Source organism: Cyanistes caeruleus, chromosome 8 (genome assembly GCF_971803275.1).
Source record: "Cyanistes caeruleus chromosome 8, bCyaCae1.hap1.1, whole genome shotgun sequence".
NCBI lineage: Eukaryota > Metazoa > Chordata > Aves > Passeriformes > Paridae > Cyanistes > Cyanistes caeruleus.
Genome location: NC_141708.1, coordinates 34,466,829 through 34,489,610, shown reverse-complemented (window position 1 = coordinate 34,489,610; position 22,782 = coordinate 34,466,829). Strand labels below are relative to the sequence as shown.

At 41.2% G+C, this 22,782-nt stretch overlaps 2 protein-coding genes across 32 annotated transcripts in view; one reads left to right on the top strand and one right to left on the bottom strand.

The window, feature by feature from the left end:
* Positions 1-123: 123 nt before the first annotated feature.
* On the bottom strand, positions 124-7,820 carry HNRNPH3 (heterogeneous nuclear ribonucleoprotein H3). Of its 16 annotated transcripts, none has more exons than XM_086900084.1 (10): positions 7,312-7,820; positions 5,879-6,015; positions 5,200-5,338; positions 4,509-4,651; positions 3,967-4,053; positions 3,525-3,640; positions 2,195-2,330; positions 1,917-1,997; positions 1,746-1,832; positions 124-1,449 (listed from the first exon to the last, which is right to left on the bottom strand). In XM_086900084.1, the coding sequence occupies exons 2-10, from the start codon at positions 5,994-5,996 to the stop codon at positions 1,373-1,375; spliced, it is 984 nt and encodes a 327-aa protein (XP_086756210.1). In that variant the 5' UTR covers positions 5,997-6,015; positions 7,312-7,820; the 3' UTR covers positions 124-1,372. The 16 variants fall into 16 exon arrangements, with proteins under 16 accessions (XP_086756210.1, XP_086756206.1, XP_086756204.1 ...); XM_086900080.1 differs by having other exon boundaries at positions 4,464-4,651; positions 7,312-7,801; XM_086900078.1 differs by having other exon boundaries at positions 4,464-4,651; positions 7,022-7,344.
* The window catches only part of PBLD (phenazine biosynthesis like protein domain containing), a 38,673-nt gene continuing 23,085 nt past the window's right edge, over positions 7,195-22,782 (top strand). For 5 of the 16 annotated variants that reach the window (XR_015289971.1, XR_015289962.1, XR_015289964.1 and 2 more), the window contains exons 1-8: positions 7,786-8,019; positions 10,044-10,143; positions 11,658-11,756; positions 12,284-12,393; positions 12,524-12,553; positions 13,089-13,177; positions 14,317-14,489; positions 15,335-15,397. Coding sequence is in view for 7 of the 16 variants with exons in the window: in XM_086900094.1 (XP_086756220.1) it covers positions 7,936-8,019; positions 10,044-10,143; positions 11,658-11,756; positions 12,284-12,393; positions 12,524-12,553; positions 13,089-13,177; positions 14,317-14,489; positions 15,335-15,397 (748 nt within the window). In the remaining 9 variants the exon portion in view is untranslated. Of the gene's footprint in view, positions 7,290-7,360; positions 8,020-10,043; positions 10,144-11,657; positions 11,757-12,283; positions 12,394-12,523; positions 12,554-13,088; positions 13,178-14,316; positions 14,490-15,334; positions 15,398-20,173; positions 20,779-22,782 lie in introns of those variants that run through there. The other 11 variants (XR_015289969.1, XM_086900097.1, XM_086900099.1 and 8 more) reach the window with 10 other exon arrangements.

Below are 22,782 nucleotides of genomic sequence, written 5' to 3'. Positions count from 1 at the left end.
CTCCCCATCCTAGCCAACACTGCTCCAGTGCTTGGAAAGCTTCCTCTGCCAGTTACCCTTTTCAGCTCTTCCAGTCCCAGACACCCAAACACATTCTCTAGTGAAATAAACTTCATTCTCCTCTCTCCCACAAGAAGACATTTATTACAGATATAACACAGTACTAGCAAAACAGGTGACAGACTTGCAATACCCAAGATCACATTTGACATTTTAAGGGAGGCATTGAGGACAAAGCAGTTAATTTGGGAGATCACACTGGCTCAGAAGAATAAATACCTTTTTCCATTACACATCAGGTATGTTAAGTGTCTTCAAACAATAAGTTTCTTACATATCTTACATGTCACAAATGCACAGAAAGTTTTATCAACGTGTTTGGGTTGTGTGTTACTGAAAAAGTATTGGGCCTATGGAGATTTTAGAGATCTTGGCTTCTCATGAGCTCCTATGTAAAATGGCTTGGCAAACTTGGAACAGACAAATCAGCTCTGTGCAGTGGAAAAAAAAAAAAAGCTGAACCATGTTGAAATACAATAAATTCAAGAAAGAAAAGTAACTTGCTTCCAAATCCTCCACTCTTCCTAAAAGCATGTCTGTGAAAAAAATACTAAGTAAAAAGCATGAAATGAACTAGAATTTGACCTAGGTTGTGTTAGCAAAAAGCTGTGCTAGTGTTTTAGTTAGGTTTGCAGGTTACAGGTGTGAAATGCAGGCTCTAGAGCACTACAGCAAAGCGTGGAAATAAACGTGGCTGCTCAATGTGGAGGCAGAAACGGGGTGCTTGCTGCTCCTTGAGAGAGGTGTGCATGTGCTGGGGGGTGCTGGCAGCAGCAGGAGGAAGAACAATGACTGAGCCTCCACAGCTTGGTGCTGTGGTGCACTTACTACATACAACTTACCAAAAGGGTTTCAGGAAAGTCATTACCAAATAAACTAACCTATTCATCTACTCTTCTCCCCTTAAACAAGTGAATGTTTAAATTTGTTCACTAGACCAAGATTACATAGAACTGAATCAGTGTTCATAGGAGTTACAGTACAACCACCTTTAGGGAACCATAGTACAACATTTTAAACAGACTGTAGTCTTGAATATGTAATACATCCTTAGGAGTAACTAGTATAAAAAGTATCAACATCAGTGGTTTGAATATAAAAATTTATTTAAAGTCAGAGTATGCAACAAATAAAACCTACAGAAAACAGATTTTCCCATCACAATCTGTTGCTTACCAAATAATATTGTGAAAACACATTCCTTCAGTCATTATAAAGTTCTTAAAATACAAAAGAAATTAAATTTTGTAAGAAAGTCTAGTAGACCAGAGACTGTTTCTTCCAAGGTGTTTTGCAGAAACAAGGCTATCCTTCAATACATCCCACGCCATCCTCCTCCACCCATACTGCCTTGCCCATAGTATCCTCCACTATTTCCACTGCCACGACCTGCAAACAATTGACACAAGGTCACGCATACATACCTTAAAAAAAGAAAAAATGGGATGGGTAATATAGAACAATTGGTTGAAGATGACAACTCACACTGATAATACTCCAGCACCACTGCTCTTAACCAGCATTTGCTGCAGTAGCACAACGTGTAAAGCCCCCAGAGATTCAGGTTTAAAACACCACTGTCCCTCTTTCCCTTCTCCCAGCCCAAAGCCCAGCACCCTTGCCCCCTCTCTGGCAGAAGACATTCACACTTCCCCTCCAACATGTCAAAAAGAACTTGTACTTACTGTATCCGCCCAAGCCGTCGGGAGTTCCGTATCCGCCGCTGTAATTGCTACCCATTCCCATCCTCCCAACAGAGCCGTAACCTTGATCTGCAAAGCCAAAAGTGCAACGTTACAGGCTCTGAACTCATTAGACTTGGCAAAACATCGGCTAAATGTGCAACTGATGCGTACCCATTCCATCTCTGCCATAGCCTCCCATTCCAGAGCCACCTCCAGCAGTGGAATTCAGGAATAGTTCAATATATCGATGCTCTGTAAGAAGTATAAGAAGCCTCAGTTTGTATGTTGTTTCCCAGACCAGAAGCAGAGATACAAAGCAACCCCACACCCCCCTCACAGGCAGGCAGCAGACACAAGGCCAGGAACAAGCGAGTTTGCAATGGGGTAAACTGGGAAAACCTTAGGGTGGATCTGCTGCTCACAGCCCTGCCAGGCAACACGACACTCACGCATGTGATTCTTATCCTTGGACATGGCAGCTACTGCATCCTCATGTGTTACAAACTCCACATCTGCCTCTCCTGTAGCTCTTCCATCTGCTCCAATATCAATGTGAACTCTTATAGGGTTCAATGGTGAGAAAAACTAGGGAAAAAAAGAAATTAAAAACCAAATCACGTTAATGCAGAATTCAAGCCAGGTACTTTTTTCCATTCCCACTGTTAGCAGTGCACTCCTTTAAATCAGCGTCATCCTACCACATAAATTTAACTACTCATTTCTCAAGCAGTACTCAGTGGCTGTGGGACATTCAATATCAGGTCAGCCTACGTTTACAAGCCATTGTTACTGCACAGCTTGGAGAACTGCAGCTACAGAGCCTGAGCAGCTTTCTCTGAAAGCAAAGATACAAACAACTCCTGCTGACACACACTGCTTTGAGCAAGAAAATGCAATGGCATCCTGGACAAGAAAATGATCAGTTGGTTTTCATTTGCCTCTGCTTCTTCAGATTCCTCGAAGCAAGGACACATTCATGGAACTCAAGAAAAGCTGCCTGTCAATTGCACTGCTCCAGATCAAAGCCTGACTTTTGGCCCTTGTTGTCACAGTCTTTACCCTAAATGAAACAATCTGGCACAAGAAAATACATCTCCATTAAAGTAAACCAACCCACCCACAAAAGCAAATAAGCACAAGCTTAAGAATGGAGCCCTGCATATATGATACATAGGTGCAACTGGCAAGACAGCCTCTCCCCAAGGATGTGCTACGTTTAAACCAGGCCTTGTATCCCAAGAACGCTTCTTATCCAAAAACAACACACCTGCGCTGACACAAGAATGCATTCCCAAAATCCTGCAGATGTGCTTTTATCTGCCACCCTGATTCTCTTACGAGAGGGATCCAGTCATCTCCAAACCAACACAGCTCTCTACAGCCTGCCCACCCTGCCCCTCCTGAAATAAGTCTCAGGTCAACAAACGAATATGCAAGCTAAGCAACTGAAGCTTCAAATCTTCTGTCACTTTCACAAAATCAGATAAGCTTAAACAAATCCTGAAGGCCTTAAAAAGAGGATACCGACTGCAGCAACTGCTGTCTCTGCAATACACCTTTCATGGAAACCAAAGAGCAGAGAATGCAAGGATTAATGTTAAATATAGCTTTGCTGACTTCTCTGGTAATCCCACCTCAGACAGCAGCTTTACAAAAGCTCGTTAACTTTGTGCAGATGTAGCAGTGACTTGTTTGAGAAGGCTCCCCGAGTTTGGACTGGGACAGATCGGGACAATCACACTGCTGGCATGAGGAAGCCCTTTCCCCCGTGGTACTTACGTTAGCAATATCGTTTTCCGTGGCTCGGAAAGGCAGCCCTCTCATGTGAACAAAATGACCGCCACCATGGAACCCTGACCCTGCATCTCCAGCTCCATAGCCATGTCCTCCCATGCCTATTGGAAAACCCAAACAAAAAAAACCCACACGCCTCTAAGATCATGAAAAGCCAAAAGTCATCGCTACTCTTCTTCTGAAAGCACTGAATTAAACCAGCGAATGCACGGTGTTTACACCTCCCATGTATCAACCCAAACCTCAACCAGAAGCCCTCCTGAGTCATCTGTTTACCTTTTCTTACGATTCCCCAAATCCCCTCCCCTTTCTGAACTGCCTTCTTTACCAAACAGCAGAATGGAACTACCACCTCTCTTGGAAATACTGTGTCTTGCAACTTGAGTAATGGGAAAACCTTTTTAGACAAACTATTAATTTCTTTTACCTCTCCCATCCCTCATTCTGTCGTCATAGCCGTCGTTTCCGTAGCCATAGTTATTATAGCCACCATAATCATCAAAGCCACCATATCCTGTGCAATGGAGAGAAGGAAAGGAGCGATTACATTACTGCTCAGAATTCACAGAGCAGTGCACACACAACACTCAATTTTGCAGTTTCTGGGCACCCAGCACTTTGTAAACAGCCTCTGTAGACTGTCAAACCTGGATTTCTGAACATGGTGCAAAAGTACATTTCTTTTTACGTAACACAGACCGAAACATGCAAATGGAAAGATCTGATTTCAATGAAAACAGCTCCCTTATTATTATAACACTCATCTTGAATATTAAGCCACGTGTTTTGATATATTACAAGTTTTTTTCAGATAAATACATCCAACCTAATGGGCATTACAGATATTGCCATTTCTTATTTCTTGACAAGTATGTCAGAAACATGAAACTGCCACGAGAACCTGTGTTCATTAGATGAACATACCACCGTCATATCCACCACCTCCTCGACGCATTCTGTCATACATACTTCCACGCCCAGCTCCATAATAACCCCCTCTTCCTCCTAATGGTCTATCATATGGTCCGGGTCGCTGCTGTCCCATCATTCTTCTTGGCATGTCAGAGAATCCTCTGATTTCGCTCTTACTACTTTTGAAGATTTCAATGTATCTAATAAAAGAGGATTTTCAAGGTACCAGTAAGAACACAAGCAGAAGCAGTCTGAATTTTACAAAAGGCCATACTACATTTTCTAGGGCTAAATGTACAAGCCAATAGCAGTGACTAGAAATACCATACAACTTAAGTTTCTCCTCAAAACCGTAAGAATCTTAAGTGTATTTTAAAAAAAAACCACTTTACAGTGGCAAAAATTACTATGTGAAAGTTCTAGCTGTACAAATTAAGCTTAAAACATGTCTTTCCAGTATGAGAAGCATACTGTTGAAAAACAATGTCTGGCTATAGCAGCATTTATCACAAATTACCCTACACGAGCATGATTGAAACAATTTTCTGAGTTTAGCAAACTACCCGGTGCAATACTGTCTCCCCCACCCCCCCAAATCTACTGTATTTCCCAAGTTAACTTAGGATCAGTTACAAAAATTCTTAAAAACAGCCAATTCCCCAATGGACCCCAACCCCCCAAAAGCATTACTGACCCACAACCCCCAAAAAATAAAGATTTAACACCATCCCAAACTCTCCATCCCCACCTGTGCCCTATTCTTTCCTTGTGTTTCCCCAGAGCATTTTCTGCTATCTCCTTTGAAGCAAACTGCACGAAGGCCTCCCCTGTGCTTCTCCCCTGGTAGTCCAGCGTCAATGTTATCCCATTTGGCACGATTTCCAACCCTTTAACCCAAGGACAAATAACCCCGTCAAGGGGAACAGTGTTAAAGGCTGAAACATTCCCATCTGTAGCAAATACTTAAAGCATATCTAAACAACAACAACGAAAAAGAAAACCACCTTGTTTCCCCCATCACCCAACAATACAAGCCCATGATCTTTCATTAAACATTTATGGATTTAGCCGTATTTCTTTTCTGTTTAGACTATACAAAAAGGCAACCACCAAAACTTCAATTACACGAAAAAAATATAGCTACCGATCAAGCAATTTAACTGATCCAAATACTAACATTCAGGTTACCCCAATATGCACGGTATGTTTCCCACCTCGACAAAATCAGATACATTTTGTGTTCTACTACATCTATGGTTATCTTCGCTTCATTTACAGGGCATAAATCTTACTTCAGACAAACTAGATTAACACAATCCCTCCCCATCCACCCCATTAACAGCTATTAAACATGTACAAGACATTGTGTAAAAGATACAAAGAAACCTCTAAAGAAACCCACTACACTTCGACTATACTGGAGGTACCTTGGAAAAACTGAACAATCTCTTCTTTGCTGCAACCAAATGGCAGGCCTCGGAGTCGTACCACTGTTCCATCATTGGTTGTATCATTGGGCCCATTGTGTTTTCCACTCCAGTCCATCTTTGATTTAATTTAAATCCTAAAAAAAACAAAACGCAGCAAAACAGAAATAAAAAACCCCTGAATGTCCGTCCACACCTAAGTCCCTCCCTTAAAAAGAAATCTGTTAGGTTTTGTTTATTTAGATAACTAGCATAACGGATCACGAGCGTTACTTCTGATTCGAAACTGTGCATCTAAAGGCATCCCAAGGGGATCTAAACCCCCGTACTAAGGGGATTTAAGCCCTGCACCGAGGGGAATTTAAGCCCGCCGCCGGGGAGCACCGCGTGGCCGGCGGGCAGCACGTGGGCAGGCACGGCACGCAGAGCCCGGCATTTACTCAGAGTACATTTCACACCCGCCCCTTAGTAGAGCTTTGCGGGTTTTGTTTCTTCGGTTGTGTTTTCTCCTTGAAGCGTGACAGTTGAGGAAGGGGCCGGCACCACAAGGCCTTCCTTTGTCTGCCCTCAGACGGGGGCGGCGGGAGAGGGGGGGGTGTCTGTGCGTGTGACGGGGGCGTGTGAAGGGCGGCACCGCCGCCGTCCCCACAAAGACAGCCGCCATCGCCGCCGCGTCCGGCGCGGATCCCATCGCGATCCCGCCTCCCGCCGTCCTCCCCGAGACCGCGGCCCTGACCCCCCGCCTGCTCCTCGCCGCCATTTACCGCGCCTCCCCGGGGCGCCCGCCACTCGCTCGCCTCGCTCCCTCCGCGCCTCCCAACTCGTCCCACTGCCCACCTCTGGCCTCGGAGGTGCTGCGCTGCGCCGCCCGGCCCGCACCCCCTCGCCGTCCCAGCGCCCCCCACCCGCCGCTCTCCTGGGGCCGCCGCCGCCCTCGGCTCCGCCGCTCAAAATGGCGGCCGCGATCGGGAACGAGGCTCCGCACCGCCTCCCCCACCCCTCCCCCGCCCGCGGGCGCGCGCCGGGCCCGACCCAGCGCCGTGCGGGCCCCGAGTCCCTACCCCCGCCGCCCTTCGCCCGCCGAGCCTCCCCCCGGGCGGGCCCCGCCGCCGCTCGCCCGCCCCGCTCGCCCTCTCCGCTCACCGCGAGCCTCTCGCACACCCCTGGCCGTGCCCCGGCAGCCGCTCGCGCCGGGCAGGACGCGCCTCCTCCCTCGCTGCTGAGCCGTCCGGCGGGCCCACACCTGCGCAGCGCCCACGGGCAGCGGAGCGTCCGGGCCGCGCGACTATCGCGATACCCGCGCCGCGCGCCGCCTCACACCCGCCTGGGCGGCTCCCGCGCACGCGCGACTCACGGAGCGGGGGAAGAAGCGGGGGGGCTGGCGGTGGAAGGGAGCGAAGGCGCATGCGGGGTAGGGGAGGGGGCGTTCCCACCTTTTCCTTTCGCCGCCTCCTCTGCTGAGGGGCTGCCCCGAGCGCCTGCGCGCTCCTTCCTCGGTCACGCGGCCGCCGCCGCCGCTCGTTTTGGCGCCAAGCGGGAGCGCGCGCGCCCGGCCATCGCCTCACGCCGCCATCGTCTCACGGCCGCGCTGGCGGCCGGTCGAGCTCTGGAGCTTGTGTCCCTCTCAGGGCGTCCTTCTCCCTCGGGGCAGCTTTGGGAGGGAGCGAGGATGAGGAAGGTCGCCCACTGTGGGCGCACGCAATGGCTGCTCACGTCTCCTCAGCAAAGCTGCCGAGCCGGGCAGGATCCCGCCTCCCTCAGTGCGGGGCAGGCCGGGCCGGGCGCTGTGGTGAAAGGGCGCGTTGAGGCCTTCAGGGGCTGGTGGCGAGGGAGGCTAAAATGTGTGTTTTAATTAAAAAAAAATAATCAGTGCGGGTCCCCAGGGGCGTAGAAAGGAGTCTCAATCAGTGTCGGCGCTAGGAAGTGACGGGATGGGATCGCTGGCTCCGCCTGCCGTCGGGAAAACATTAACTTGGAGTTCGGCTGTCTGTTTAGGTAAAAAAGGTTAGAGAGTAGTTTTCAGAGAACAGCCTGCGGCTAAACGGGTGCACAAGACAATGCAAATCCCAATTTTTACGGTTGATGCATTTACAAAGCGGCCATTTTCTGGAAATCCCGCGGCAGTTTGTCTGCTTGAAAATGTAAGTTTAAAAAAAAAGCAGCTGTTTTTTGAGGTACTGCGATGACATTTGCTGTTCTGTACTTGGCGAGAACGCTCACCACTGCATCAGACTTTGCTTTCTTTATTCGAGACTTCTGTTTTTCAGACTTGTTCTGTGGCGCCAGAATACAGAGAAATTAGCGCAGGGGTGCTTTTTTTTTTCATCAAAACGATGCCATACGAGACAACATCGGCATTTTTGTGGGCTGTTAAAAATATTTTATTAAGGAATAGACTGGATTTATTTCGAGTTAAGTCAAGAAAAATGGCTTAATTTCTTCAAGAATGATCCAGAATAAAGATTCTGGAGGATTAAGAAGGATTCAGAGTGAAATCTGAAAAGTAACACTGTAAAACAGAATCAGTACTCAGTAGAAGGATTAAACTGTGGTGTGTGCTTTTTGTGTGGGTTTTCTCCCTTTTTTTTTTTTCTTTAATTTTTTCTCTTTCTCTGGAAAGAAAAAGAGCAGGTATAGACCTGGATTTGAGTCTTTTGCCATTAGTGTGTTGGGTGCAGCTTTAGCCAGGTTTAAACAGGCAGTTTTTATTGCTTCCATATTGCAAGGCAGTTTTGGTGCAGTAGTTCTCCTCCTCATCAGGGTAACCAGTTTTAAATAACACAGTTGGTTCTAACTGGTCCTGATTTCTAACAGAGATAATTATTAAGAGGGATTAGAAATTTACAGAAATTTTATTGTTTGTATAGTAACTCCTGTTAAAAATGTAAATATGAAAATATGCATAGAGTAGCCAATGGCAACAGGTTGTAATGACAATATGAACCTTTTCTAGATGTTCCTAAGTCTGTCTAAATCTCATATAAGATTGCCTGCTTTCCAGGTTATTTATTACTGGGAATATCTCTCTTCAGAATTTTTGGCCCTATAAAATCTAAATGCTCTCAAAATGATCTCTGCTTTAAAGTTATGAGCTTCTAATTGCATTTTTTAATATTAATTTTACTTGATTACATTAATATATCCTGAGGCCACCTTACTTGCATGATGTCTTTGGAATGCAGACGTTTAAAAAGTTTTTTCTACAGTTCCTGGAAGTAAAGGCTTTAGTGTGACAGCTAAAGCTGAGATCCTAATTCAGCATTTTAATCTAAACTTGAAGAAAGTGTGATGCAGCCATGCAAAGCAACTGTTCTGTGCTCCCTCCAGAGTCTCGGCAGATGCTTTGCAGGAAAAAATCGGGAGAAATCCAAGAAAGGCAAAGCCAGTCCTTATTGAGTTTCAGAGGTGCCACAGGATGGCAGTATTTCAACGAAGTTCCATGTTATTTAAAAAAGAAAAAAAAAAGTTATTTTTAATCACATTTTTACTGTTGTTTGGTCTGGTCTAGGATCTTTACAGTAACTGACAGAACTCTTCCTGGGATAAAGGGAATGTAACTACTGTAGAAAGTTAAAATGTGGTTTAACTGCACAGAATTCAGTCTGCAAGTACAGCTCTAGTGTATTGGCTGGAAGCTGTACTATGGGATTACTGCCTGAAAAGGATTAGTTATTAAAGGAAGTAATTAAAGTTAAGAGGGCACATTTTATCTTTCAGAGGCTGAACCTGACCAGGTCCCTTTACTACTTTATTTCACCTGAGTTTCAATATTTCAAAGATCACATTCTCAGACCTGGTCTGAGAGCATTACGGTGGGGAAAGAGCAGTGGAACGTGGGCCAGGGAGAATGTTATACAATCCCTGGGGCTTGGGGATCTTGGGATCAATGTTCACTGGCTTAAGTCACAGGTACTTAGTGAGCTCCAGCAGTTTGTTTGTTTGTTTGTTTTCCCAGTTTGTCTCTTCTCAGCTCCTACCGGGGTGAGGTATTATCCCACTTTTTTTTTTTTTATTATTTTTTTTTTTTTTACTCTCAGAGAGTATATTGAATTAAAACTGAGTCTATGTTTTATTATGTTAGAAAATTAAAAGACTGTATTTGACAGAAAGTTTGGTTCTGCATTTTTCGGCCTGCTCTTGATTGGATTTGTTATTTCATCCCTAGGACTTGAATGAAGATCTGCACCAAAAAATTGCAACAGAAATGAACCTTTCAGAAACAGCTTTCATCAGAAAACTCAAACCTGGAGATGACTTTACCAGAAGTTAGTGGTTCTGTTTGCCCTCCAAAATATCTAACAAAAGAATAGGAAGACAGTCTGGGTACATTTATAAGGAATGGTGCTAATTTGTAAGACAGCAAAACAAAGTTTTGAAATTGTGATATATCTTAAGATCATAATAAGACCATTGCATGTGGATTCTTGCAAGTGTTTGTGCTCAATTTTATTTTACAAGGTAAACATACTTATTCAGAATTCAGACCATTAATGCCTTTTACTAAATAAGCAAGAAAATGCTAAGCAGACATCTTCCAATTAATATTTCCTATATTATTTTTGCTAATAATACCCTGAGAGAATTCCTTATACAAGCAGAAGAGATGGAATATGCTCATTCCATATGCACAGGACTGCAAAGTGAGATGAATCTGTCTGGGCTGTTTAGAGAATCATGACTGGGGTAACTGTAATGTTATTTGAGTTTGTCACAAAGTCTCATCAGGTGTCTGTGGAGCCAGTACTGGAAAATGCAGGTTTCTAACAGAGCTGGGAATTCTGGAGTGATCCAAACCTCTTTAGGCTGCTCCTTGGGTTGGTTTAAATGGAGGGGGTAGACTGGTGTTTGATGGTAGTGCATGAGTTGGGAGAGGAACTGGAGGGACATTGGGCAAGATAGAAAACATCAGAGGAATATGCAGAATTCATTCAGACTCACTCTGTGGATTCATTTTCAGCTGAGTCAGCTTGCTGATCTGAATCTGCTCACTTGACAGTGGTGTGGGGGCACGAGCCAAGGAGCTGGGACTCCACTAGTCTGGACTTAGATTCCAAGTTAAGGAGTCATGTTTATCAGCTTTGCTGTTTGATGGATTGTACAGGGAGTAGGATTTTGTATAGTCTCTGTAATTAAAAATATTAAGGATAGTAGGAACTGTAATTGGTTGCTCCTACTGTTTTTTTAAAAAAATGTTGCTTTTCCACTTTTAGTTGTGTTTTTATGGTAATTATTCACTTGAAATGCATCTGCAAAAGCTACAGGAAACCAAGTATCATACACATGTGTTCTCAATTTTTTAAATAGGATTTAAATGATTTCTAGTGAAATGAAGGGGTAGTAGACATTAGAGACTTTTACCAGACTTGTGGTTTTAGCAAAATAAATCATAACTCAGCTGACTCCAGTACAGGTTCCATTATACCAACAAAACCATCCATGACCTCAATGGTAACCAGACCTGCAGGTGTATACAAATCATGGCTGTGCCTTTGCAGGATTTCATAATACACAAGGGCACGGAGACTTTATCTTCTAAATAAGATCTATTTAGGACAAAGAAAAATCTGTGCAGCATGCAAAGGTTGTTGAGCTGATTCAAAAGGGATGGCTATTCTTAAAAATCCGTGTGAAATGGTACCTAAAAGTGTGTTTGGGAGCAAAACTGATTGTAACGTGCATTTTGATTAACTGAAACATCATCACTCTCTAGATGTTGAGATAAAATGAAGAAATAGACTTTTCCCACTTAATAGCACTAACTGAATTTTATTTTTTCAAGGTTCCTGCTTTGGGCTCAGGTGGTTCACCCCAGCCAATGAAGTTCCTCTCTGTGGTCATGCTACTCTCGCATCAGCTGCTGTGTTATTTCATGTACAAAGTAGGTTTACAACCTGTGTATTACTATAACTTTTTAGAACATTTACTTCTAATTAACACCTCTATTTTTTAGGTAATTAAACACTCAGAACATCTATAGAACACAAATGGAGATACCCTGGGTATTGCATTTTACTACTGCTCTGTAGTTACAAGCCTGTGCTCTGTGATTCCAATGCCCTGCTATTACTCTTCTTTAAGAATAAAGTGCTAAATATGCAAATGTCATCTGGGAGAGGTACAGGAGGATTTGATGAGTAGAGAATATTGCTCTTTCTATTGAAAGGACATTCCCATGCATTCTAGGCATATGCAGGAGTAGTGATTCCCTGACAATTGCTGTGTTTATTAGCCTCAGCAGATTTATTGAGTTAGTTGGGAATTTTGCCCAGAGTACAGAGTTACTCTAGATATGTTTGAGCTGCATAACTATCTTTTTTTTTTTTTTTTCTGAGCTACTCCCAGGGCTGTAATAATTTAGATTAAAATTTTTTTGTTTGATAATGTTGTAATGTTCTCTCTCTCTAGAAAATACAAATTCAGTTCTCACATTTGTGACGCTGAGTGGGGAATTAAAAGCCAGACAAGTGAAAGATCATATTGTCCTGGACTTGCCACTTTACACAGCCTACCCCCAGGTTAGTCAAAATTTATTCATGATAGGCTTTCAAGGAAAGTGTTTTGTTTGCATGTGTATGTCAGTATATATGTCTGTCTGTAGTTGCCTATACTGCATTTATTTACAGTGTGTGTTTTTCTTTTCTTCAGGAACTTAAGGAAGTAGAAGAATTAATAAAGGTAAAAGAAGAATCCATCGGTTGTCTTAGAAAAAACATTTATAATAGCTTTGCTTATTTTTATGTATTAAAATGGCTAAAAAATGGTGACAAGGCACTGCTCGATGCACTCCTGAATTTGAAACACCAGACTTCAAAGCTCTCAGTTATGAGTCAGTAGGTCAGGGAGTGTGATTCTCCAAAATGCTGCAGCTGAACCTGTGTCTCCCACTACCACTGACCCAAGTGTCAATATTTATTTCTATAATAAAGGGCATTTTTAGCCCTTTGTGTGCATAAGAGGGCAGTCTGTGTCCTTGCCCTCCTCTAGGTCTTGGATTTCTTCCCAAATTGGCGTATGTGGTGCTTGTCACTCCCCCATATCCATTCATGCACTCGGTGCATTTGCTTTTCCTGTACTTGAGGGTTGCATGGAAGACCTTGCATAAGCCCTCTTCTAGCAGGGAATGTTCGAGCTACAGAAATGCTAAGGAAATAATATTTTATATTCAAGTGCTGATGGTTTTTTTTCCTGTCTCCTTTGCATTTTCCACCAGGCAGCTGTTGGTGACATGATTGTTCAAGATGTCCGTTACTCTCCTGACACAAAGAAGCTCTTAGTCCGCCTCAGTGATACTTATGAAAGGTGTCTTACACTCTCTTAATTTTATTAATCAAGGATGCAGAGATTGAGTTGACCTGTTTAATCTCTATTCCTTCCATACTAGGCTCTTTTATCTGGTTTTAAATCAGGTGGAGATTAAAAACCTCTGATTTAAATTTCTGTGTAAAGTGGTTATTTTATCTTTTAGTATGAGCTTATTGAAGCTGAAAAGCCAAATAAGATCATTCTGAAATCTGTCTTCACGAGAAGGAGGTGTAGGAAACAGTTTTAATGATGGTGTATTTTTCTCATCCATCTGAGTAAAGATGATCCAGTAACCTGGCAGGAAACTGGGAGTCCTGCTTCATTCCAGGGCACACTGACAGAGAATGCCAGGGGTTCTTACTTCCATTGGACTGTAATCTGCTTACACATGCTTAACAGCACCATAAGTAGCTTTAGAGAGGAAATTCCAATTCAAATTATTCCAAAGCATTTGTTAATCTCATCTGAATTTCATTGTTAATTCAGGAATGGTTTAGGTACATACTGCCAAAACATAGCTGCTTTAATCAGGCCAAATTACTATTATTACAAACTTGAGGTTTGGGCTAACTAGTGGTTAAAGTCTGGGGTAATGGGGAAAAAGAAATATTCTCAGCTGAGTACTTACAATTTCACTCTTTCAGACTGTTTTTTAGGGGGGTATCAGCCAGTTGTAGACTGCTTTAGAATGCCATGAAGACCTGAATGATGTTAGTTATTTGCCTGCTCTTGAAAGGAGGTGGAGCACTTGGCACATTCTGTAGTGAGGCAATAATTCTTTCCGTGATTAAAAATGTTGAAACAAAGTGTGATTTTTTTAAATTTTTTTTTTAAATGCTTTTTCAGGATGCTCTCTTTTCAGAAGTTAATAGGAGACACATGCTTTGAGGTTTTTTCTCTGCTCATTCAGAGTGCATGAGATTCAAGGTGATTTTCTGTCAAATACCATTGGGAGGACAAAGCTAGGAATCTTGTCTCCTCTAATATTTTAGGGCTGGTTTGGAACTGTAGAGAAGATGATTCTATAGCTTTGTTTTTCTTTTCAATGCTTACATTGATGTAAAATGAAGAATATGGGCGATTAAAATTTCAATTTTTTATTAAAATTTCAATTTTCAATTTCAAATACATTCAAGGTCTGTGTTGGAAGACTTGAAAGTGAGTGCACAACGATTTTTGTCAGCTGAAAAGACAGGAAAAGTGAAAGGACTCATTCTCACTGTTAAGGGGAATTCCAGTGGAACAGGCCATGATTTTTACTCCAGATATTTTGCACCTTGGTATGGAGTTCTGGAAGACCCCGTTACAGGTATGTGTTTCTGTGACAAGCAACTCGTACTTTTGTTTCAGTTAATTTAAAAGGTTCTTACTAAAATTCCTTAATCTGTTTTTGTACTTTGGAGTCTCCTATAAATCATTGGTTGATATGGATAGCAGGAGTGCTCATTAAACAGAAAACTTTTATGACTGAGGCCACTTCATTCAGAAAAAAATCAACTCGGCTCTTGCTGTCATTAGGTCAGATATTCTTGAGTCTTTTTCAGATCTTTTCCCTCAAGTATTCCAATTAGAGAAAAGTGAGAGACTAGTTCAGTACTGGATGGATGAGTATTGTAGGAAAATTTTATATCCACTTCTGTTGGTGTTCTTTTTTCTTTTGTGGTGCTTGGATTTCTGTTTGGGTTTTTTCCCTGTGCATTTCAGCTGAGACCATCCCTAGTTTCATGACTAGGAATTTGTTTCATTTACTGCTGCTGTTCTCAGGCCTATGAGAGCTCAGCTGGCTGCATGCTTAGGGCAGCAAGACATGTCTGTTCTTCTGATGTTGTACTCTCTGTGGTGTTGATTGCTGCAGGATGGTGTCCTTTGCTGAGGTATCATTTAATTATTAGTTATTATGAGAGTTGTGGCTAATGATGATGCCCTCACCTAGCAAGATTTCCATTGAAAATGGAAGATGTAGAAGTAATACTGCTTTACCATGAACTGAAATTATAAAGCCTTAAGTTCTGGCTGCTGTGCAAACTCTGTAGTTTTTTTTTACCCTAAACACACGTGACACTTGATTTATGATATTTACATTTTGACTATGCTTACTCTGTAAAGTGGTGATTATAATTTAATTCTGTACTTTGTTTTCCAATTTATTTTAAGGATCTGCTCACGCTGTTTTAAGCAGCTACTGGTCAGAGCAGCTGGGGAAGAAAGAAATGCTTGGTAAGATAAACTGTTTCATTGCAAAGCTGTTCATTTATGTAAATTACTCACTAGAAAAGAAAAGGTTTTATTACTACTATAATCCAAACTGTAACAATAACTCCCTATCCATTTCCTCAGGATGAATAGGATGTTATGCAATACTTTGTGTGTGAGGTAATCTTTGAGAAATTGCTTTCTTTCCTATCCACCACCATGATACATCACGCCCCAGGGAGTTTGAAGTGTCAGTTTCTGGATCATAACTCTCTGCAGTCAGTTTTTGATCTTGGATTTTAGTTCTGATGGCCTTTCATCATAGCTGAAACTTGGTGAACCTCAGGGGATGTCGTTTATGTGTTTTGGTTCAATCAATGAGATGTACTTATTAGATCACATCTTTGTTATTAAGCAAGAAACCTAAGAACATGGTGGAAAAAAAGCCAAGAGAAGCTGTTAACATGACAATGCTAGATGAGGAGGTGTTGGGTGACTCCTTGCTTCTCCTGTTTCTAGTGCTTTGCAGAGAACAGAAGAGCAAGAGAAGCAATACAAAATACCCTCAGCCCCACAAAGGGGACAGGGGGCAATTCTGCACACAAGCCTTTGGTCACATTTAGTTTAGAACAGAGGTTGGCTACTTGATCTAATAAGGTTCTTTGTGCATAAAAGTAAAGACTTTTCCAAACAAACAGCTACCCTGAGTATAAGCCTTCCTGCATTTGGTCAGATGAATCTCAGAATGAATTTTCTTGAGGATGGTAAGTCTTTAAAGGATCCACCATGAACAGGATCTTCTCCACCACAGACCGAAGGAAAGATTTAACATTCTGTCCCAAAGATCTTGTATTTGCATTTACACCACACAATATCTGTGATAGCTTAAATAATGTTAAGCTAATGTGTGGGGGGGAAAATCTCAATATATTTTCTGAAGATGAAAAACTGTCTTTGGTAACGTGTCCTTACGGATTGGCCGTTTCTCAGGAGATTTTGACATTTTTTGATGTTAATGAGGAATTTGAACTCTCTACATCATCTATAGACAGTGCTTCTTTAAGTACTCAAATAGGCTGGAATTCTGTCTGTACTTAAAACTGACACTTTGTACCTGTTTTGCATTTTCATGTATTTTGTATGTACTGTCCCATTTCTGCTTTTAGAGAAGCTAGCTCAAGCAGCCACGATTACAGTTGATATTGTAATCAGCTTCTCCATTGTGTTTAGAACAAAAAAAATCCTGTCTGTCCACAAGATAGGTTTGTGTTGTTTTTGTTTTTTTTTAAATTCATATTCCATGCATATATGTCCTCAAACTTCTGTGGTAGAAATCATACAAAACTGTCTAAAATAATACAAGTTAAATTGATGTATGTTTATGAGAATAAGTTTCCCTTACCTGTGTCTATCTGAGAGGTATCAGGTAGTACTGGGCAAGTTCTATTACTAATGAGATTATTTGGAAAAGGTAGATGGCATTCAAGGACATTCCATATCACCAAATATTAATAAATAAGAGAGTCTTTGGACTTTTTAGAAACCTCTGTGGTAGCTTCTGTAATATCTGATACTTTGCAAGAATAAAGGAAGAATTTCTTCCATAAAATGAAGGATCTGTTAGTTCCCAAATAGATTACATATAAAATAATATAAAAATAAGGAACATTAAATCTATTGTCAGATCTCTCTGGCTGTTGAGGCCTTTAGTAAGGGTCAGCTGCAGCTCTGCTGAAGCATCAGACTTAATTTCCTGTGTTTGGATTCTCTTCCTACTTTTTTTAGACTAAATTGTTGAACAACAACCACCCCCACCAACTACAAAGAGAATTTTCCAGTACTTTTAAAAGGTGAAACACTTCATGATCTTTTCTTGAAGCTGGGTACATGTCCTTGGATTTAAGCTGCTGGTTAAATCAGAGTTTTGTATCAGTCCTTTCTTTCATTTGGGGAGTCTCTGCAATGTGTACAAGTTATAATCTCTCAGATGTATGGACTTTCCCAGTTGCTAGTGAAGGCAGTGCATAACAGCTCTGTATCCAGCCCTTCACACTGTTGTCATATTTCTAAAGTAACATTTATAAACCTGCATGAGGAATTCCATACAACCAGACAAATTGGACATTATTACAAATTTTTGTGATGGGACAGGGCTTATCCAGGACAGGTTTTATCTCAGGTCAAGTTGGGGAATTTTGCTATACAAGACATTTTCATATTCAGACAAATGAAGTATTAATTTATGGGGAAATTTGTTTCTAATAACTGCCTTTAACTTCTGTTTCCTTCCAGTACTGAACAGGTTTATAGCATTTATGGGGGGCAGAAATGAAACAAAAATTGCCACCAACATTACCACCACCACCAAAACACATAAAAAGACAGAAGATGCTTTGTTAAGATACAATAAATCTACCTGTATTTGAATTTTTGCTAATTTGAATTCTCATGAAGTCAAGAGTTTTCATTTCAGCTTTCATCTTTTCCAAGTAATCTCAGCATACAGATTGACAACATCAGATTCGTGCACAAGTGTAACATTTCTTCAAAGGAAAGGTGTTTCTCTTCATCAATCACCAGATCTGTCCATCTTCTTTCTTAAGATAAAAAAAAAAGTCTTGGAGATCTTCACTTAGGTTAAGGAACAAGTGCTTCTTTCAGCATTCCTCTGTAGGGTTTAGAAATTCAAAGAAAATACTAGTGATTTCTTAAATATTATTACAAGAGTGCCACTTCTTCCTGAGTTGATGTCATTCTGATGACATTATGAAGAAAAACCTTTTGTCCTTAAATTCATTAAGCAGGGATCATTTGGCTCCATCTAGGCTGGAAAGAAGCTCCAAAGCAACAGGATAATGTTTGTACAAGGCCAGCAGCTGCTGGGTGAGTGCAGGGAGTGTGATACTGTGATATCAGCATACTCAACCTCACGGGCCTGGTGGCTGCTCCTAAACTTTCCTGTGTGTCAGGTTAACCACAGAGGAGCCTAGGGTACTGTGAGTTCAACTGCTAAATGTTGTTTGTACACTTGTACGTACTTGTTTTCATAGAAGATAAGTATAATATCTATATAGTATGAGATATTTCTGGTAAATACAGGCATGGAAAATCATGCAGCAGCTTTGTGATCTAAAAGGTGAGTGCACTTCAGAGATGCCTGAATGCCTCCAGTGGCACTGCTGTTCAATGAAATCCTCTGGGTATTGAAATGTTTTGTGCAGGCCTGTTTACTCTTGGACACAGAGTGAAGTATCAGTGCTTTTGGGTGAGACAAGGAATAGATCAAGTATTATTTTCATAGAAGCTTGGCTAAAAATTTCTTTTGTGGGTTATTTTTTGTTTTTCTTCTGCTTTGGAAGTTTCTTTAAAAGCAAAATAAAATGGAGCAATATCAAAACAATTTTAGTAATCCTGACATGAAAGAGCTAGAGTTTGAACATTTAAAGAAGAAAAAAACAAACCCAAACAACCTTTGAAGTGTTGAATAATCTTTTGTTTAAATCTGCTGTCATTTGAGAGTGGAAAAGCTTAGGTGTGTCTGCACACCTGGCAGTAATAATTGATCAATTTTAGCTGGCCTGGGTCTTCTAAGAGTCTAAAATACTCAGTTGAAGCATTACTGCATTCAGAGATGGTGTCCTGACAAGTTAAAAACAACCCATGGTTCTGTAAATGGAAAAGAACAGATAGTATCAGTCTCTAAATAGCTCCTGTTTCCTCTCTTTTGGAGCACTTGCTTTGTCTGAGAATCTAATCTCCTGATCAAAGAAGAGCTTTCTTAGCAGCAGTGGCTGAGAAATAGTTTTAAAGCATACAGCAATATGCCATCAGAGAGCCTGTGCTCTGTTGGGGTCTGGATACAATCTCTACCCAATTTATCAAGTGTGGGTTTGTGAGGAAAAATGTGCCCTTTAGCTTTGGACAACTTCTGGAGCAGTTGGGAGTTCATTGAGTCGGGAGGCTGAACATTATTCCCTCTTCATCCATTTAGAACCTTTCAAAAAAGCAACTCTACTGAAAACTCAAACCTTTTCTAAATGCCATCTGAACCAGACCATTTTCTGGTCAAGTCATGCAATGAAAATGGGACTGCTGGAACAAGTTAGAGGCTCCATGTGCTAAGTGAACATCATCCCACCTGTGTATGGCTCAACAGCTCAGGCACAAGCTTAATTCTCTAAGCAATTGCAAACAGGAGGCTGTTTCTACTTCAAGTTTATCTGCTTGTATTAAATTATGTCAAGATTCTAGAAATCAGTATCTGTTGCTGCCTGTGTAAGAATTTGGTGTCAGTTTGTGACAGCTGAAGCAGCATCTGTGTTTCTTTGTAGACTTTTCCCACTGCCTTTGTGAGCTTATTCACCCCTTAGCCAGGCAGATTCTTTGGATGCACTATCAGCTTTGGGAGTTCAGTGCCAGTTAAATGGTTATTCATTCTCATGCAGGATAACGCTTGGTGTTCTTCCTTCTTCCCTGCAAAATGTGTATCCCATGAAGGGAGGATTCAAGCCTTAGATACACAGAAGAAGCTTAATTTGCTACAACAAAGCAAACTACACTTCACTACTTGTATTAAGTAGCAGTTTTGTCAGACTGCATAGGCAAGGTCTAGTTTGAAATACATCCTCAGCTGACCTTCTTTCCTAAAGGCAATTCTTCCAGGGTCTCCCTGGTGCACTGTTTGCCCTGGTGCTGCTTGCTTTCTGCAGCCAGAAGCCTCCTTTCCTCGAGTTTTCATGGATTTCTAAATAATTTGTGATACACGCTAGTTTTTAACTCTGGGTTCTTGTTTCTGTTTAGCTTTTCAATGTTCCCGCCGTGGAGGAGAGTTGAAGATTTCCGTGCGCACTGATGGAAGAGTTGACATTGCGGGGCAAACTGCTGTTGTGTTAAAAGGAAACCTGACTTTCTGAAAGAACTGGCACTAATCTCTCTCTTCTCTCACTAATCACTAATCTTTATGTTACTCTGATTATGCTGATTTTATCTCAGCTCTGGGCAGTGAATTAACAGAATAACAGCAGTACTGTTCTCAAAAGGCTTTTGATTAGTCATTGTCCATTCTTAAAAATTGCTTGGAAGTACTTCTGATCTTGAAGATCCTCGGTATTCTTCACTTCCATCTTGCCACTTCCTATGTACACTGACCTTTGAAAGTGTTCAAGTGCAGCTATCTTGTTTTTCTGCTTTTAAATTATTTTTCTCATTATTTCCAAATTCCATGCTAAAAGCTCTTACTGCTTCCTGGATTAAACTGTAAGCATCTGTCTGAGAATCGAAATTTCATGAAATCTGAATTAATTAAAAAAAAAAGATTTTTTTTTTTCAGCTGTATATTGAAATGACAGCCATGGTCATTAACTTGCTTGAATTAAATTCTGACAAATATATAAATGGTTTAGAAATGTGCCTTGTGGTTCTCTTTTATGAACAGTATTTTGTGAAGTTGAATGGTATTGTCTTTGATCGTAGCACTGCTGCTTAGTCAATAGTTTTAATTAAAGGTTTAGAAGAAAGATTTAACAGGTTGACCTTGTGATGCACATAAAGCTGATTAAGATCTGAAATTTATTAGTTGAATTATTGGGTGCAGCAGTGTCAATTATTTTTCAAAACCGGAAGATTTTCTCCTAAACTGAAAGTTTCTTCTATAATTTTCATGGAGTGTACTGCTTCAGATTTTGTTATCACGATGTGGTCTTTCCCTGGATTTGTTAGGAATCCAGAACTTTCAGTTACTCTAGCTGAAACTGTTTTCCCTTTCAGGTAACCTCTGTCTTAAGCTTTGCTTTGGTTCTTTGCAATATTTCAGTGTGACGTGTTTTGAATTCAAAAGTCAGTCTAATAATATGGGAACAGTTGGTTGTCATCCCATTATAAATCATGAGGAACTTAGTTGTGCCAAGTTCCCTTTTTTCCATTGATTTTGAATTTTATCAGAACTTGTTACTTACACCTTACTTAAGTCCAAGTAGCTGGACAAGTAACAGCGTGAGAATCTTAATTTAAGTAGAAAGTTCTATCTCCTGCAGCTACAAAGAACATACCAAAAATGTGATTTTAATGCACTACTCAGCTCAGGGGCTAGGTGGCAAGCAGAAAAATCTCCAAATGGAAATGCACCTTCTCCTGTATTCAGTCCTGCTGAAGTTGCTGGAGCTGCAGTATGATTTATAAACATGGACTCGTGGTCAGATGACAGCTGTGGGGGCAGCAGGGCTGCTGTGGCAGCTTTAGGCCTGGCCTCCTCTCCTCACAGCTCAGATTGTGCCTTGTCTGCCATGGGACATGGACCACACTTGGGGTGCTGCATTGAATTCTTCCTCTGGCCGATAATCAGAGATGCTTGTGGAAAAAAAGCCTTCCTTAGCAATATAAATGACCTAAAGAACCAGTTATTGTTCACCCATCCACATTTAACAAATGTTACAATTATTTCTGTTACTCAAGAGGACTGATAATGATCAAGGCCCATACATTTTAAAGAGATTTGTTATCTAAGTTTCCTGACCAAACTAACATCTTTGCTGCTTAAAGCATTTTTTTTTTTTTATACTTTACTACTACTTTGTCTCTATTTCTTTTCAGGATAGAAAAATCACCAGAGCTCAGGTGGGAGGCTATGCAGTAATGTGTTTGTAATCAACATATTAGTTAATCAGCCATGATTTATTAATGATGAATTAATTATACCTGATTGTGCAGTTCTGCTGCCTAAATGGAGCTTTAAAGGAGTTATTTTATTAATCATCGTTGTCTAATTGCAGACACTTACAGAAAGATTGCTAATTAAACATGCAACCATATGCAAAACAAGTAAGGCTGCTGAGAGTGGCAAGAAAAAGAGCACTTATTTTCTGAGGAGCAACTTTATTCTCATGAAATATTGTGTAGCTGACCTGGTGATCCTGATTATTCACTAAGACTTATTTTAATGTATTGACATTTTCAGTTAACAGTAAAGGAAATCGGTTGTTGGTGACAAATTCTGTGTTCCAATACAAAAAATAGGTTGTGCAAACTTTAAGATTATTTAGAACTTGTGTGGCCTTGTTTCACATCTTTTTGTAAAGGATTTAGTGTTTCTGGTGCAGAGGATTTGCAAAACTGTTTTGTGCTGCTTTCTTAATTAAGACTGGTGGCATAGAGATATGTTGAACCAAGAGCAAATTACATGAAGGGAAATATAATTCCAAAAATTCCTGTTCATTTGAGTGTTAGTTATTGTGAGAGTGTCCAACAGAAGCTTCAGCAGCCCAGACATGAACATTTAAACACCCATTTGTTTATTTTGCTTCTTTGGCATGCACCTCTGCAGCTCATGTAGGGGCCAGGAGGAAAGCACGCGGCCATGAGGAAGGAGGCAAAACTAGACACATTAGTGAGCAGCAGAAACCATACAAGTTTAT